This window comes from Microcaecilia unicolor, chromosome 11, assembly GCF_901765095.1.
Source record: "Microcaecilia unicolor chromosome 11, aMicUni1.1, whole genome shotgun sequence".
Lineage (NCBI taxonomy): Eukaryota > Metazoa > Chordata > Amphibia > Gymnophiona > Siphonopidae > Microcaecilia > Microcaecilia unicolor.
The window spans coordinates 143084326-143101905 of NC_044041.1; the positions used below are offsets into that span (position 1 = coordinate 143084326).

A 17580-nucleotide genomic window follows, 5' to 3' on the forward strand; every position below is an offset into this window, starting at 1 on the left:
CCAGTAGGGTGAGGAGTATGTGAAAAAAGATAACCACCATGGCAGAGGGCTGCGACTGAAGCAGAGTCATCAGGGCAGTGCCAGTTTTCTGTTATGGCGAGCAGATGGAGGTGACGCGAGATAAAGAGGTCCTGGATATAGGGGAGTTTGTTACAGATAGAGCGGGCATTCCATAGGGCGCAAGAGAAGGGCAGAGAAGGGGTGAGGGAAAAGATTAGGAAGGGACAGGGCTAGGAAGAGAATGTGAATAGGGCCCATAAATGACTGAGGTACTTTAGCAACTGGGAAGAAGATTAGATGCAAAGAGAAAAATGCTCGAGCGCGGCACCCAGAGCGGAGGCCCTGGGTGGATCGGAGTGGACCTGGGTGTCACCCCGGAGAAGGCTGTAAGGATATGCAGATGAGCTGCAAGTCCTCCACAGCACCTGAAAGGCAGCCGGTGGTAGAGCTGGGCACCTCTCAGCTGAGGAAAGGCTTACCAGGGGTATCACTGAAGTCTGCTGCCATCATGCAATCCAACAGGGCTCCGTTTTCTGAACTGCTGCCCCCAAAACAAGTGGCCCAAATTCCAGAGGAAATGTCTTGCGCGAGATTTACCGCCTTAATTCGCATGTGCAGCATCTAAAGCTCTCCATCCCAGTACATCAGAGCTGGGCAAAGTAGATGGAACTGTTATATGATGAGTCCCACTATAGGGCTGTGATTTATCTGCCAGGGTGTCCAGCACCAACACCAGTTCGCCCGCACCTCGCCCAGCATAGTGTCTTGCAATGAAACTGCAGACTGTTGATTCCTTCTGCTGTCCTGTAATTGAATCCTTTGAGGCCTCCTCGCATATGTGCAAGCACTTATTACATCCAGCCTTCATGCCTGTTCTGGCCGTGTGCCCACCATCTTGGCTAGGAATGCTCTTGCCTCTTCTACTCAATCAAAAAAGTGCACCTGACCATGATTTACTACTTTCAGCCTCACTGGATAGAGTAAACTGAAGAGAAGCTTTAAGTCAAATAATTTTGAGCATACTGGTTCAAAGGCTTTCTGGGCTGCAGATACCTTGGCAGAATAGTCCTGGAAGCATAAAATGCGGGCATTTTGGTACTGCAGCTGCGTGCCTCCTCCCCCCCCCCAGTGCTTGTAGTATCTGCATTTTATGGGCATAGTTAAGCACCTTAAGGATTATCACTCTGGGGCGATCCCTTCCTTCCTTACACTGCCCCAGCCGGTGTGCTCTTTCCACCCGAAAAGCACCCACTAGCTCTGGGAGTGCCACTGCTTTGGGAAACCAGACTTCCAAAAAAAATTTTAAAGTCCTTTTCTGGAAGGGATTCCGGGAAGCCCACCAGCCTTAAGTTATTTCTGCAGGAGCGATTTTCTAAATCTTCTATGTTCTCTTCTAAATCCAAAAGGCACTTTAAAAGCTGTGGCTGCCCCTCTGTCACCTTTTGCACTTCGTCCTCTATGTTCCCCACATGCTGCTGCACCGTCTGGAGCTCCGCCGCCATTGCCACGTACCTCTCCTACATCCTATCCAATTTGTCCAGGATCCGTTGAAATTTTGCTTCCACCACCGCTTTAACCTCCAATATTATCTCTGCAGACCATAGAAAGCTCGATGTCGGGGACGGCGGCATGCTCTTGTCCGCTATCTTGGAGTCTGTTAACCGCCCCTTCTCCCGACTCTCTTTCCACGTGGATTTGGCGGCCATCCGTGCTAGTTTTTAACTCCACAAAGGTCTTATCGTACTCAATACCATCTGAGATTAATTTAAGTTTTCTGTTCAGGGGGAAAAAAGCTGATTCTGTGTGCTGATTATATCGGGCGCTCTGGAGCAGCGATACACTTCCTCCTCACTCCTCCATAGCCCAACCGGAAGCATAAGTCTGGTCTTTAAACATTTTGTATCTTTACAGCTTTCAGTGCTCAGATTTTGTTTGACGTTCTACAGCTTCGTGTATGCGCAGAGCTGTGGTCCTGCGCCTCCATCTAGGTAAGCGTAGTGGCGGGACCGTTCTTTGTTGTAGTCAATTCTGAACTTCCTTTACCTTTCATGCATTGTTTTCTCGATGGTATCCTATAAGGACGTCACATTAATTGCTTAGTCCTGACAATACACAAATTCAGTGTCTTTATGATGTCGACTGAGCTATGCATTTGAATTTATATGTTGATAATTATGTTTTTCAAAGTATTTTTTTTAATTTACATGTTAATAATTATATACATGGTTTTAATCATATTTTTTATTTTTACACACGCATATGTTTATTCACTTTTTTTGTTTATTATTATTTTGTTTATTATTTTTCATTTAATTTTTCACCAATAGAGCTTACTGTTTGACCCTTGATGTAGGCGCTTGTATGCACTGAAACACGGCCCGTGTCAGGTCCCTTCTTTATTTTCATCAATAAAAGACTGTTGGACTTTATCTCCAGTGGTGGATTCCTCGTTTTTGGGTTTGTTTGTTTTTTTTAAATTGCCATTTTCTAGACATTTTTATGATCAGTACGTCTTTGTTTAGGTACTATTATAAAAAAAAAAATAACATCCTAGAGGAAAACACAAAAAACAAGTCATTGGAATGTCTGGGGCCAGCATTTTTAGCAGACCGGCCAAACAGACATCCCAGCAGAGCAGTGGGGCAGCCTACCGTATAAGGGCACTGCAGTTCACTTCACTTAAAAAGTCCCAGGTACAACTTTCACTGTAACCCTCTATATAGTGTATTGTAAGCCTTGCTGGAACAGAAAAAAAATCAACTATTCCTCACTGTGCACCACTACAATAGCTTTCAAGCCTGAAGGTGTCACTTAATGTAGGTACAGCAAGGCTCATACATTTACTATGTTTTTCCACCACAAGTGTACCAGTCATAGGAGCCAACTTTTCAAAATGATTGGGGGTGCTGAATTTTTTATTTTTATTTTTTACAGGCAGTGCGTCCCCCCCCCCCCCCCATACCTTAAAATTCTGTCTACTGCAGTCTTCACCTGGGCAGTGGCAGCACCACTTATAGGCTGCCTGCAACCTGCACCAGGACTTCTTCCCTGAACAGTCCCACCCCTCAGTCCCCCTGTACTGTGCAAATATAAAGAGATGCAAATTTCAAAAACTGACATATTTCAATCACTATACTATAGGTTAACAAATACAAATAAAACAAAAAATGTAAAATATGATAATATCATTTAGTGGACTAAATACATTTTTCAATTAGCTTTCAAAGGCCAAAACGTCTTTCCTCAGGTCAGGACAGTATACTGCTGTTATGGTATTCTGTTCTGACACGAGAAAGGAGGGTTTGGTCTCCAAACATTAGTCAAAATTGTATTCAAATTAGTCCTATAAAGATATCACCTTACTTCCATTTTCTGTATTTATTAACACAGCTACCACACTACTTTATCCTAAACTAAAAATAAAATTCATTTTTTCCTACCTTTGTGGTCTGGCCGTTTACTGTTTCTAATTGTGTTGGTTCCAGTCTCCTGTTTCTTCTTTCCGCGATCCTTAACTTCCCCCCTTTCCATCCAGCGTCTACCCCCTCTCTCCCCCTTTCCTTCCAGCATCTGCCCCCTCTCTCTCTCCTTTCCATCCAGCGTCAATTTTCTCCATCCATGTGGTTTTTCTCCTTTTTTCCCTTTCCCTCATCTCTGTCAGTATGCATCTCCTTCCTCTTGCTTCACTCCCCTCCATCCATATACAACTCCTTCCTCTCTCCTCCATCCATATCCACCATTTTTCCTCTCTCTCCACGCTTCCATCCATGTTCATCTCACTTTCTCTCTTCTCTCCCCTCCATCCATGTCCAGCATTTCTCCTCTCTCCCTGCCATCCATGCCCAGCATTTCTCCTCTCCCCTCCATGTGTATCTACTTCCTGTCTTTCCTCCACTCCATGTCCAGCATTTCTCCTCTCCCCTCCCCTCCGTCCATGTGCATCTCCTTCCTGTCTTTCCTCTCCTCCATCCATGTCCAGCATTTCTCCTGCCCTTCCCTGCATCCATTTCCAGCAACTCTCCTCTCTCCCCTGCATCCATTTCCAGCAACTCTTCTCTCTCCCCTGCCCTCCCCTGCATCCATGTTCAGCAACTCTCCTCTATTTTTTCCCAATTAAAGTGCTGCATGCAGCCTGTTGGAGATTCCAATATTCATTCAGATCTGAGCGACAAACTTCAATGATCGTTTTCCAGATCATTGCTTACATCTTACCAACAACAAGCCAAGCTCTCTAATAATCACACTAATTCTATTGAGCAGGGTGTCAATAGCTGTATGTGGCCATGCAGAAGAACAAAGAGGAATAAACAGAACTAGACCCTTAACAAAAGAAAAGGAAAGTGGAAGTGGGGGAGAGGAAAATAAAGTCTAACTGTAACTGAACATCTTACAAAAGACAGGGAAAGAGCCACACGATGGTTGTTCGCTTCAAAAATTCCAACTAAACTTTATGACAAAAATGAAATCCAATAGAATAAAGCCTTTTGCAAAGGTTTTTAATCAGTAAGGAAGAAAAATGCATATAAATAAAAATGCACTGTTTTGTTTTCTGTTTTGTTTTAGAGAGTGAGGCAAAGTTTCAGTCCCAATGATACCGGTATGCGAGGGGGCATCTTTAATTTAATAGCTGTTAAATCGTATTGTTAACCAGAAAAAAAAGGCATTTCATCTGACTATAAAGAAAAGTACCTCATAGTGAGTAATAGAGCTCTCGGGATCTTCTCGGCAGAATGAGGCTCATCTGGATTCTGGATGCATGCAGGAGCAGGAGCCGGCCCGGGAGAGACAGGAGGACAAGCACTCATGCACAGCGCCAACGGCCCACCACTGCCTAAGTTCGGGCTTCGGCGGCTCCGGAAGCTCCTCTGTGCTCTGCCTCTGTTGCAGCATGATGATCATCCCGCCTACGCGGGACCAGAAACTGTAACAGAGCCAGAGCACGGAAAGCTTCTGATGGCGAAGGCAGTGTGTGTGCTTACACAGAGAGTCTGGAACATTGAAGGGGCCGGAGGTAGGAAGCGAAGAGGACGGACAGCAGGACAAGGAGTTGGGAGGATGCAGGGAGCGGGACTGGGACCGAACGGGAGGGACTTTATCCCCACGTCATGTCGTCACGTGCCGCTGCCAAATTATTGGGGGTGCTTGAGCACCCACAGCACCCACGGAGTCGGTGCCTATGGTACCAGTTAGAATGGGATATGGCCCTGGGTCCTCTTCTCTGTAGTCCACTGCACTGACCACTAGCTTACTCCTGGGACCAGCTTTCTGCTCTAATAGGAGTAGCCATCATATCTGAAGCTGCCTGGTATGTACTGTCACTGTCACATCTTTGTGGTTGGGAGAGGGTCATTGACCACTGGAGGATTAATGGGGGTCATGCCTTATTTTCTGCAGTGGTAGGAAAAAAAGTGGGAGGTTGAGCACGGATGCCAGAGACTGGAGAGGTGTATACTTGAAATCAAATGTTTATTCGATAAAAAGACTCGACACAATGTTGTGTTTCGGCAGCTAGGCCTGCATCAGGAGTCTACAATAAAAAAAACAAAAACAGATAAAAACTTTGCAATGTATAAGGGTGAGACAACAAATAAAAACAAGTGAGATATTCAATTATATAAACAAAGTGAAAAGAATATACATACTGTATGCGATAGAGAAATAATAGGAGTATACAATGATACGTAAAATGGGCACAATAAAAATGGTGGTATGCATGCTGATATATAAACAAACAAAGTAATACTTTAAAGTATATATATCACATACACATATATGTAAGATATTTATATGACAAATGGACAATCTTTTGAAATAGCGGTAAAATAGTTAAAGAATATATAATTTAAAAATATGTATATATATAAAAATGAATATAAATAATTTCTTACAACGATACATCATCTGAATGCTCTGTTTGAGATTGATTTAGTGAATGAATAAGAGCTTAATATTTTTGTCTAATGAAAACATCTATTGAAGTAGTAGAAAAATAAAATTAAAAAAAAAAACTAAAAAATGAAAAATATAATAAGGGTATTAAAACCAATGAGCATAATGGTTATGGTGCTACACATGCTGATATGTAAACAAATGAGACACCTTACATATGGAACTAAGGAATGGACAATCAGTAAATGAATAATCACAGAAAAAATGCACCTACATATCATTTAAAACGCAGGAATGAATGTGTTTCAATGAAAAAAACTGAAAGATGTAACTTGGCGTGATATACATAAGGTAGGTTCTGAGCTATCGAAGCCTGTCAGTGCTGAAGCATGGGAGCACTGTGCGCATGGGCTGTTTCATTTGGGTGGGGGGGGGGGGGGGCAAAGGATGGGGCAGGGCATATTAGCATATTCATTTGCATATATATATATATATATATATATATATATATATATACTAATATGGAGGAATGAAGAAAGGGAGAAAGAACTGACTTTTTTGGGAATAACCATAATGAAATATGTATGAGATATCTCATACATATATATTATGGTTATTCCCAAAAAATCCAGCTCTTTCTCCCTTCCTTCCTTCCTTCTTTCCTCCTTACCCAGCACTCCCTTTTCCTCTCTATTAGTATTTCCCCACCCCCTTTCCTATACCATGCCAGTGTAGACCTTAGAAATGCATAAGCTCTATATGTAGATCCTTCAAGAGGTAGTGCGTCATGATTTAGGCTCTATACCCTTTCTGATGTTTTGGTGCCTTCTCAGTAAGGCCAACACACAATCTCTCCAGTGCAAAACACTATATACAAACTTGTGCAAAAACCCACTCATAACCTTACCAAACCATAATAGAACTAATTCCAAGCAGAGGCGTAGCCAGGTTTTGCTGTCAGGGGGAGCAGACTTTTGTAAATTAGGCACTGGTCAGTGTCCGATAGGCGGCAGTACCGGTATTGTTGCTCAGGTGCAGTGACTGTGGCTGGAAATGATTAATACAGGCTACCTGTGCTGCATCTCATCTACAAGGAAACTGGAATTACATCAGGAGGCGGAAGGTAGCAGAGGTCCCGTGACCGGCCAGAGCAGACAGCCTGTCTTAACTGCAAGTAAAATTATTCAAATTGTGACCAATCACCTCAGGAATACTCCTTTCACCGGTAGAAACTTTGCTTAAATCAGATGGACTTTTGTTAGTGTGGTGACTCTACAGGATGTGGAGCCCATTAGTCCTGAGCATTTTTATTTCTCAACCTTTCCCCAAATATCATCCCCTTTTCTTGCCCCTCTTCTTTTATCTCTCATTTCACACTCTCACCCGTTCTCCCAACCCATTAACATATACCTATTCATAACTACCAATTGCCAGGTTCTCACTATCCCCTCAAAATTCCCATTCCATCTTTTTGGTCTTTAATCCCCTGCTCTGTTCCTCAACCCTCATTTGATTGCCAAGTCCCAGTCATCTTCTGCTCTGTTCCCTTTCTTCCCTCCCCCTAGTTTCCTTCATCCTCTCTGTTCTTTCCCCCCCCCCCCACCCCATCTTGAGCTCTGTTCCCCTTCTCCCCCTCCTCAAGTGCCATCCATCTACTACTTTGTATTCCCCCCCCCCCCCCCCCCAAGTGCCATTCAACTTCTGCTGTTTCTAGATCTCCTCTCCAGTTGACATTTTTTCTCACTCCAAGTCCAACATCATTCCCTCTGTGTCCCTATCTTTCCTATAAAGCATCTCCCCTCTGTGCCTCTGTCCCTCCCTTACCTGCATTCTGGTGTTTCTCATCCTCCCTTTCCATACTCAGTCTGGCATCTTTTACTCTTCCTTTCCCCCAGGTCTGGTATTTATCATTCTTTCTTCTTCCTCCTTCTTGCTAGTCCTCCAGTGTTTCTATGGCTACCAGCAGCATCAGCAAGTAAAGCAAACTGCATCTGGCTGGCCCCGCAAGCGCTTCTTCTGCTGTGTCTCACCTCCTCTGACACAACTTCCTGTGTCAGTGTAGGTGGGACACAGCAGAATACCACACCTTGGTCACAGACGGAATACAGAAAATGGGACCACAAATTAGAAATATAAAGATAAAAATTGAATTGGGAACCACAGGAATTCAAACTAGGCATGTTCCACAACACAGAAGAAATGAAAACACAAATGTATTTCCTCTTGTTCTGAAAAAAAAAAATACAAAGACATCCGTGTTGCACGTTTCCCAAACCTAACATACTCCAACAAATAAATTCAGAATAAAACACTTTTTTCTACCTTTGTTGTCTGGGTATTTTATTTTTTCAAGCATGTTGGTCCCAGTTTCTTCTTTTATTTTCCTGTCTGTCTTCTGCTTTCTTTCCAGTGGGTGTGGTCCATTTGTCTTTTCTCCACTTTCCTCATCTCTTCTATTCCCTTACTATATCTGTCTCTGACATTTCTTTTTTCTCTGTTTTCTCTCGCCCCCTCAGATTTCATCTTCTCACTGTTCAGTCCTCCACCTATATTTCACTTACCAGTACCTATCAACTTTCCATCTTCTCCTCTCACCTCTACTTCTCCTGGCCTCATATTCCCTTCTCTTTCACCCATTCCCCATTATACAATTCCTACCCTCTGTACTTACCATCCTCCTCTCACTCATCTCTCCTTGAGAACTGCTATTGTCTCTCCCCATATTGTTCCACCATGCCAATATCTTCCCCAACCCTTCTCTCTCCTCCACCACTATGGTCCAGCATTTCCCTTTCCCCTATCTCCCCCTTATTGTGCCAGGAGGAATGGCTACACAAATCCCTAATGCCGTGAGCCTTCCAGTTGGTATAGGCAGCAAACTACACACCAGAAGTGAAAGCCTGATAAGTGTGGTTTACTGCATATACAATCTGGGAAGGAGCAAGCCATCAGGGTTTGTGTAGCTGAATCTGTGGGTCCAGCATGTCTCCCCTTCTCTTACTCACTTTCTCTCCTCCAGTGATCCACCACCTTCCTCCTCTCTTCCTGCTTTCCATCTTTATAACACCAGGAGGCTCATTTTCAAAGCACTTAGCCTCCCAAAGTTCCATAGAAACCTATGGAACTTAGCCTCCCAAAGTGCTTTGAAAATATGCCTCCAGGCTTCCCAAGGCAGATTACAACAGTTAACATGAACCCATCAAAAAAACAGGATACCCGCACTTAAATTTGGCCATCTGTATTATTTAGAACAGTGTAGAAAAATGAGCATGAAATACAGCATTTATTAGTGCTGTTTTTACCAGCAACAATAATTTTTAAGCTGTTTTAGTGATATTCAACTGTTATTTCATTATATTTATATCTACATATGGGAAGATTTCAAATAAATTGAAAAGCTATACAAAAATAATAAAAATTTTATCCTCCACTTTTTAAGGCACTGCCTATCCAATTAGAACAGCTTTAGCCTTTTTACAGGTGGACCAAGCATAGGCAGTCCCTTATTTCTAATGATCTTTTGGCTATTGTTTTCAATAGCGTTTACTATTGTTTTGGGTCAAAGGTCTAGCTAGCCTCCCCTGACTCCTGCTTTATCTAACCTCCTTACCTGTTGCCTTCAGCCCCCCTCCCCAAGCCCAGCACCACTTCCGTTTCCCCTTTCTCCCCCTCCTCGAGTCCAGCACCGCTGTTCCCCACACTCTCTCTTTGTACCCCCCTCCCGAGTTCAGCACCGCTTTGTTGCTCCCTCTCTCTTTCCCCTGAGTCCAGCACCACTTAGTTGCTCTCCCCTCTCTCCCTTGAATGCAGCACCGCTTTGTTGCTCTCCCTTCTCTCCCTTGAGTGCAGCACCGCTTTGTTGCCCTCCCCCTGTCTGGCACCGCTTTGTTTCCCTCCTCTGCCCCCCCCCCCCCCGAGTCCAGCACAGCTTTCTGTCTTCCCCCCCCCCCTGGACCGTCAAACCTGCTTCGTTTAACACAGCCCCTGCAGCGCGTCGGTGTCAAATCCTTATCTCTACCGCGTCTCGCTCTAGCTCAGATACTTTCTGTCTGCGCGAGGGTGGGACTCGTGATGATGCAAGCAGAGGGAAGGATCGTCCAACCAACGCCGGGCTCAAGCAGTTTGCTGCAGGCAGGAGTTGTTAAACAACGTAGGCTTGGGGAGGGGGCACTGAAGAGGGAGAACAGAGAGTCCAGGAGAGAAAGTTTCTGTGGAATGGTGCGGTGCGGTGGGAAGGGAGGGGAGAGAAAGTGCAATTAAAAAAAAAAAAGAAGTGCCGGACGCCGGTTCAAAACTACATAGGCGCCATTTTTTTTAAAGAATCCGTTTGGGGGAGCGGTTGCTCCCCCTTCGCCCCACCTAGCTACGCTACTGATTCCAAGGACACGACGAGTGTCCTTATGCGTGAAAAGGCAGCGCTGTAATTACACTGGGCTCTAAAACACCAGTACACTACCTAATGTAAAAAAACAAAACAAAAAGGGCTGCAAATACTATACACTAGCAGAATACTGCACCTTGATCACACATGAAAAACACATGACAACAGATATGACACAAGGAACTAGAAATAAAAAAAATATAAAGGCAAAATACTGAACTGGAAAGTTACCGCAAGAAGTTAGACTCGGCATGCAGCAATACTAGAAAAATTGAAACTTATATGCAAAATATCACAGATGCAAATTTCCAAAAGCTGACATTCCAATTAATACATTCTGAATAAAATACTTTACTTTCCGAATCGCTAAGGGATTGGTAAAGGAAGGGCTTTTTCCGTTCAGTTAGTGCATCAGTTAGTCCACTGCAGTGCCTCCTAGAGTGCCCGGTTGGTGTCCTGTCATGTCAGGGGGACCAGTGCACTACGAATGCTGGCTCCTCCCACGACCAAATGACTTGGATTTGGGCGTTTTTGAGATAGGTGTCCTCAGTTTCCATTATCGCCGGAAACCAGGGACGACCATCTCTAAGGTCGACCTAAATGTTGAGATTTGGGCGTCCCCGACCATATTATTGAAACGAAAGATGGACGCCCATCTTGTTTCGATAATATGAGTTTCCCCGTCCCTTCGCCGGGACGTCCTTAGAGATGGGCGTCCCCGTTCGAAAATGCCCCTCTAAGTTTTTTATAAAAAGAATCTTTAAATAATAAAGGAACCATACTAAAGATGTAATTAAGTTTCAGTGCTAATACCATTTTTAGAGCTTCAATTTTACCCCACCAAGGCAAATAAAGCTTAGTCCTTGAATTTAAAAGATCATTAATAATTTGTAAGATATTAGATTCATTCATTTTTAGAGTATCCTCTGGAGAGGTACTGTAATTTATACCTAATTATTTTAGATTATTAGATTCCCAAATAAATGGATACTGAGCAACATTAGATTTCAGTACAAATTTAGAAAGTAGCATTACAGCGGATTTGACTTGTACCCTGAAATTTGCGAGAATTGCTTTAATGCTATTCAGTGGCGTTCCTAGGGGGGCTGACACCCGGGGCGGATCGTCGATGCGTCCCGCCCCCCAGATGCAGCACCCCCCCGGAACAGCGTGATGCTCCCCCCTGGCGAAAGAACCCCCGCCCGGGTGCACGCCTGCCGGCTCTTCGTTTTATGCTCCCTCTGCCCCGGAACAGGAAGTAACCTGTTCCGGGGCAAAGGGAGCATGAATACGAAGAGCCGACAGGCGCGCGGCACCCCCCACCCCCCCAGCGGCGTGCACCCGGGGCGAACCGCCCCCCCCCCCGCCCCCCCTTGGTACGCCACTGATGCTATTAAGGGTGTGGGGAATAGAATTAGTAGTTACATACCTTAAGATGTCGTCTGCATAAATGGACAACTTAAATGATTCATCACATATACTTTCATGGCATGTATAGAGATTGCAAGAGGCTCTAATGGAGAGAGAGGGCAACCTTGCTTAGTTCATCTTTTAAGGAAACATTTTGAACAAGAAATGCCATTAGCATAAATGAATGCTTGGGGAGAAGCATAAAGATGCTTAATCATATTCAGAAAAGGGTCATTAAAACCAAACCAGTGAAGAACTTTAAAGAAATATGACCATTCATAAGTACATACATAAGTACATAAGTATTGCCATACTGGGAAAGACCAAAGGTCCATCAAGCCCAGCATCCTGTTTCCAACAGTGACCAATCCAGGTCATAAATACCTGGCAAGATCCCAAAACAGTACAAAACACTTTATACTGCTTATCCCAGAAATAGTGGATTTTCCCCAAGTCCATTTAATAATGGTCTATGGACTTTTCCTTTAGGAAGCCGTCCAAATCTTTTTATTTAACTCTGCTAAGCTAACCGCCTTTACCACATTCTCTGGCAACGAATTCCAGAGCTTAATTACATGTTGAGTGAAGAAACATTTTTTCTGATTTGTTTTAAATTTACTACATTGTAGCTTCATTGCATGCCCCCTAGTCCTAGTATTTTTAGAAAGCGTAAACAGACACTTCACTTCTACCCATTCAACTCCACTCATTATTTTATAGGCCTCTATCGTATCTCCCCTCAGCCGCCTTTTCTCCAAGCTGAAGAGCCCTAGCCGCTTTAGCCTTTCCTCATAGGGAAGTCGTCCCATCCCTTTAACCATTTTTGTCGCCCTTCTCTGCACCTTTTCTAATTCCAGTATATCTTTTTTGAGATGCGGCGACCAGAATTGAACACAATATTTTGTTTTCCATTCCTTTCCTAATAATACCTAACATTCTATTTGCTTTCTTAGCCGCAGCAGCACACTGAGCAGAAGGTTTCAATGTATCATCAACGACGACATCTAGATCCCTTTCTTGGTCCGTGACTCCTAACATGGAACCTTGCATGACGTAGCTATAATTTGGGTTCCTCTTTCCCCACATGCATCACTTTGCACTTGCTCACATTAAACGTCATCTGCCATTTAGACGCCCAGTCTCCCAGTCTCTTAAGGTCCTCTTGTAATTTTTCACAATCCTCCCACGATTTAACGACTTTGAATAACTTTGTGTCATTAGCAAATTTAATTACCTCACTAGTTACTTCCATCTCTAGGTCATTTATAAATATGTTAAAAAGCAGCGGTCCCAGCACAGACCCCTGGGGAACCCCACTAACTACCCTTTTCCATTGAGAATACTGACCATTTAACCCTACTCTCTGTTTTCTATCTTTTAACCAGTTTTTAATCCACAATAGAGCACTACCTCCTATCCCATGACTCTCCAATTTCCTCTGGAGTCTTTCATGAGGTACTTTGTCAAACGTCTTCTGAAAATCCAGATACACAATATCAACCGGCTCACCTTTATCCACATGTTTGTTCACCTCTTCAAAGAAATGTAGTAGATTGGTGAGGCAAGATTTCCCTTCACTAAATCCATGTTGACTTTGTCTCATTAATCCATGCTTTTGAATATGCTCTGTAATTTAGGTGGGCTGTAGACCCACCAGATCTCCAGCCCCCCTGAACCTGTGTTGGGGAAGATGGGGGACTGGAGGTCTGCCGGACCTCCAGCCCCCATGTCGCTCAGTGGGGGTTGTCAGGGTTCATGCTTCTGCAGTGGGGGCTGCTGTATTGGGAGGAATAGGGGGCCTGCTAGCATGCAAATGCATGCTGGACAGGGCTCACCATTCCTCCCCATTGGTCTGCAAGCCCTAACGCAAGCTCCGAGCATTTCGTAGGGTTTGCTGCGGACAGCGCACTGCTCGCTGATCATTGGGGAGGAATACATTTAGCCTGCATTTGCATGCTACTTGCTCTAAGCGCCCTGTTTTGCATGTTAGTTGCGTTCAGAGCCCACGAGCACGTTGTTTCAGACACTCAGAGGCTCTGATCATGGGGCAGTAGCAAACGCAGGCACTAGTATGGCGCTAACAACCTCTGGTGCCTGTGTTTGCTTCTGATAAACTGGGCATGAATGGGGGAGTGTGAGCAGACGGAACTGTGGCTGGGGCCATTATGGATTTTGGGATGGACTCTCATAAGATGCTGATGTTTCTGCTCTCTTCCTGAGCACTGGACAGAGATGTCCCCTCAGCACCTTGGAGCAAGTTTCAGTTTTTATATACCCTGTAGAATGTTTGTACGTTTGGGAAGCTTGCCAGGTGCCCTTGGCCTGGATTGGCCGCTGTCGTGGACAGGATGCTGGGCTCGATGGACCCTTTGTCTTTTCCCAGTGTGGCATTACTTACAGTGGGGGAAATAAGTATTTGATCCCTTGCTGATTTTGTAAGTTTGCCCACTGACAAAGACATGAGCAGCCCATAATTGAAGGGTAGGTTATTGGTAACAGTGAGAGATAGCACATCACAAATTAAATCCGGAAAATCACATTGTGGAAAGTATATGAATTTATTTGCATTCTGCAGAGGGAAATAAGTATTTGATCCCCCACCAACCAGTAAGAGATCTGGCCCTAAAGACCAGGTAGATGCTCCAAATCAACTCGTTACCTGCATGACAGACAGCTGTCGGCAATGGTCACCTGTATGAAAGACACCTGTCCACAGACTCAGTGAATCAGTCAGACTCTAACCTCTACAAAATGGCCAAGAGCAAGGAGCTGTCTAAGGATGTCAGGGACAAGATCATACACCTGCACAAGGCTGGAATGGGCTACAAAACCATCAGTAAGACGCTGGGCGAGAAGGAGACAACTGTTGGTGCCATAGTAAGAAATGGAAGAAGTACAAAATGACTGTCAATCGACAAAGATCTGGGGCTCCACGCAAAATCTCACCTCGTGGGGTATCCTTGATCATGAGGAAGGTTAGAAATCAGCCTACAACTACAAGGGGGGGAACTTGTCAATGATCTCAAGGCAGCTGGGACCACTGTCACCACGAAAACCATTGGTAACACATTACGACATAACGGATTGCAATCCTGCAGTGCCCGCAAGGTCCCCCTGCTCCGGAAGGCACATGTGACGGCCCGTCTGAAGTTTGCCAGTGAACACCTGGATGATGCCGAGAGTGATTGGGAGAAGGTGCTGTGGTCAGATGAGACAAAAATTGAGCTCTTTGGCATGAACTCAACTCGCCGTGTTTGGAGGAAGAGAAATGCTGCCTATGACCCAAAGAACACCGTCCCCACTGTCAAGCATGGAGGTGGAAATGTTATGTTTTGGGGGTGTTTCTCTGCTAAGGGCACAGGACTACTTCACCGCATCAATGGGAGAATGGATGGGGCCATGTACCGTACAATTCTGAGTGACAACCTCCTTCTCTCCGCCAGGGCCTTAAAAATGGGTCGTGGCTGGGTCTTCCAGCACGACAATGACCCAAAACATACAGCCAAGGCAACAAAGGAGTGGCTCAGGAAGAAGCACATTAGGGTCATGGAGTGGCCTAGCCAGTCACCAGACCTTAATCCATTGAAAACTTATGGAGGGAGCTGAAGCTGCGAGTTGCCAAGCGACAGCCCAGAACTCTTAATGATTTAGAGATGATCTGCAAAGAGGAGTGGACCAAAATTCCTCCTGACATGTGTGCAAACCTCATCATCAACTACAGAAGACGTCTGACCACTGTGCTTGCCAACAAGGGTTTTGCCACCAAGTATTAGGTCTTGTTTGCCAGAGGGATTAAATACTTATTTCCCTCTGCAGAATGCAAATAAATTCATATACTTTCCACAATGTGATTTTCCGGATTTAATTTGTGATGTGCTATCTCTCACTGTTACCAATAACCTACCCTTCAATTATGGGCTGCTCATGTCTTTGTCAGTGGGCAAACTTACAAAATCAGCAAGGGATCAAATACTTATTTCCCCCACTGTATGTACTTATGTACTTCAGTGCCGAGACAGATGTATAGCCACCCTTCAGCTCCCTTAAATTAATTCTTTCTCCTCTTCTTTTTCTTGCCTTCTTACGCAATCTTTTTCTCCCTCCTTTTCCATTGTTCTCTCTCATGCTCTCTCTCCCTACCATCTTTCCTGTTCTGTCTTATTAACCTTGTCTCCCCAACTCTTTCTCATATCTTTTGCACCTCTCCCTCACCCTGTTCTTTCCTTCCCCTTCCTGTCTCTGTATCCTCCTCTTCAACTCTTTCACTGTGCTAGAGGATGTTGCTGTGGTTTTCAGGCGAGATTGCTGGGAAGCTCGAGCAGATTTTTCTCAGGCAGATGTGCACCGGCAGATTGCCATTGTCTTCAAGACACCCCCGTACCAGGACCTAGAGATTGGAGAGCCAGTGACTGTGAATGTGTACCTGCAGCGTCTCACAGACAGTGTTTGCAGTGAGCCCTGTGCCTTCACATATCTGCCCAAGGACCATGGTAATGTAGCCCAGCTCTCCTTCAGCTTGGGATGGGGGCAGGATGATCATGTTGGTGGAAGGAGAGGACAAGAATGCACAAAGAGGAGACAATAGGATAATCCTGTGGCACAGGTGAAGGAAGGGAGGATTCATGCACAGAAGGAGGAAAAAATGGAAGGATCACACCAGTGAGGGAGGAATGCTTCTAGTACCACATGAGGAGGATGGAAAATGAATCCAGTTGTAAATGAAGGGGGCAGGGCAGGATTCTATGAGTGGCAAAGGGAGGGTTCAGTGACATATGAGAAAGAGAGGGGAAATTTCCATAATCGCTACAAGGAGTAAGAAAAGGGTCTAGGGTTCCCTCCTCACCCTGGCTCAGCAGATCAAGCTGATTCAGTCCTGCATTTAGTACCCCACTGCATATTGTAGTTCTAAATTTCTTAGACAATTAGGATTTTATAACAGGGTGCCTACAGTATATGAGAAGTCCAAAAAAGCACCTATTGGTTAAAGGCAATATAGGAATCTATATAAATAGTGTCTCAGATCCAGCCCGAATAGCACATGAACGATGGCACACACATTTATACCAGGTGTAAATTGTGCATGTACTCTACATTTGTGTATGTTTAGTTTTATAAAGTATGTGCATGCATTTCATTTCTGCCTCCTCTGCCCAAAGTACACCCTGAATGCCTATGCTCAAATCATGTAAAAGTAGGTACATACTTTCTGTGCTTGTACTCTTTACATGTGTGTTTGTGCAGTTTTATAAAAGCCCTTTTCTGTGTGTAAAACATGCTTTACATGCATTAAGAGCTTAATAAAATTACCCCCTTAAAGGGTGGTTTTATAACAAGCCACTTGACTTGTGCAGCAACACCAATTTTCAAAGGAAAAGCATGCACAAAGTCTCCTTATAAAAATTACATCCTGGAACATGTACACATACATATTTAAACCTGTTCTTTAGTATGCACAAATCTCCCTCTTATTTTGCATATTTTATTAAGTTAGACCTCCCTAACGCCACTTCTGTGAATTCCTCAATTCAGTTAAGTAAATTTGTGTGCATATAAGCTGTGTGCGTGCTTAACTTTTGCCTGCAAATATTCAAGACAACTTGAGTGGAAACTAAATTTGTGTTAGAACATACTAGTAAGAATCTGATGCATAAGTGCAGACCCCATTTATTCTGCACCCTCAGGAACACCTATCCATATAGAGGACAATTCTATAAAAGGCACCAAAGGTTAGATGCCAAGATGTAGCGCACTAAGCTCTAATTGTACAATGGCATCTGGGTGCCCAAATTCCATTATAGAATACCAATGTGAGTTAGCATTTACGTTCTAAAATTTAGATGCGCCCATTTACATCATGTCAATAAATGTAAAATCATATATACTGTAGCCAAATAAGGACT

At 44.2% G+C, this 17580-nt stretch overlaps 1 protein-coding gene across 5 annotated transcripts in view; it reads left to right on the top strand.

The window, feature by feature from the left end:
• Positions 1–17580, top strand: part of RELB (RELB proto-oncogene, NF-kB subunit) — a 321053-nt gene that overhangs the window by 235305 nt on the left and 68168 nt on the right. For 4 of the 5 annotated variants that reach the window (XR_003943711.1, XM_030217493.1, XM_030217495.1 and 1 more), the window contains one exon: positions 15955–16170. The exons of the other annotated variant lie outside the window; for it this stretch is intronic. Coding sequence is in view for 3 of the 4 variants with exons in the window: in XM_030217493.1 (XP_030073353.1) it covers positions 15955–16170 (216 nt within the window). In the remaining variant the exon portion in view is untranslated. The remainder of the gene's footprint in view (positions 1–15954; positions 16171–17580) is intronic. 5 annotated transcript variants of the gene reach the window in all.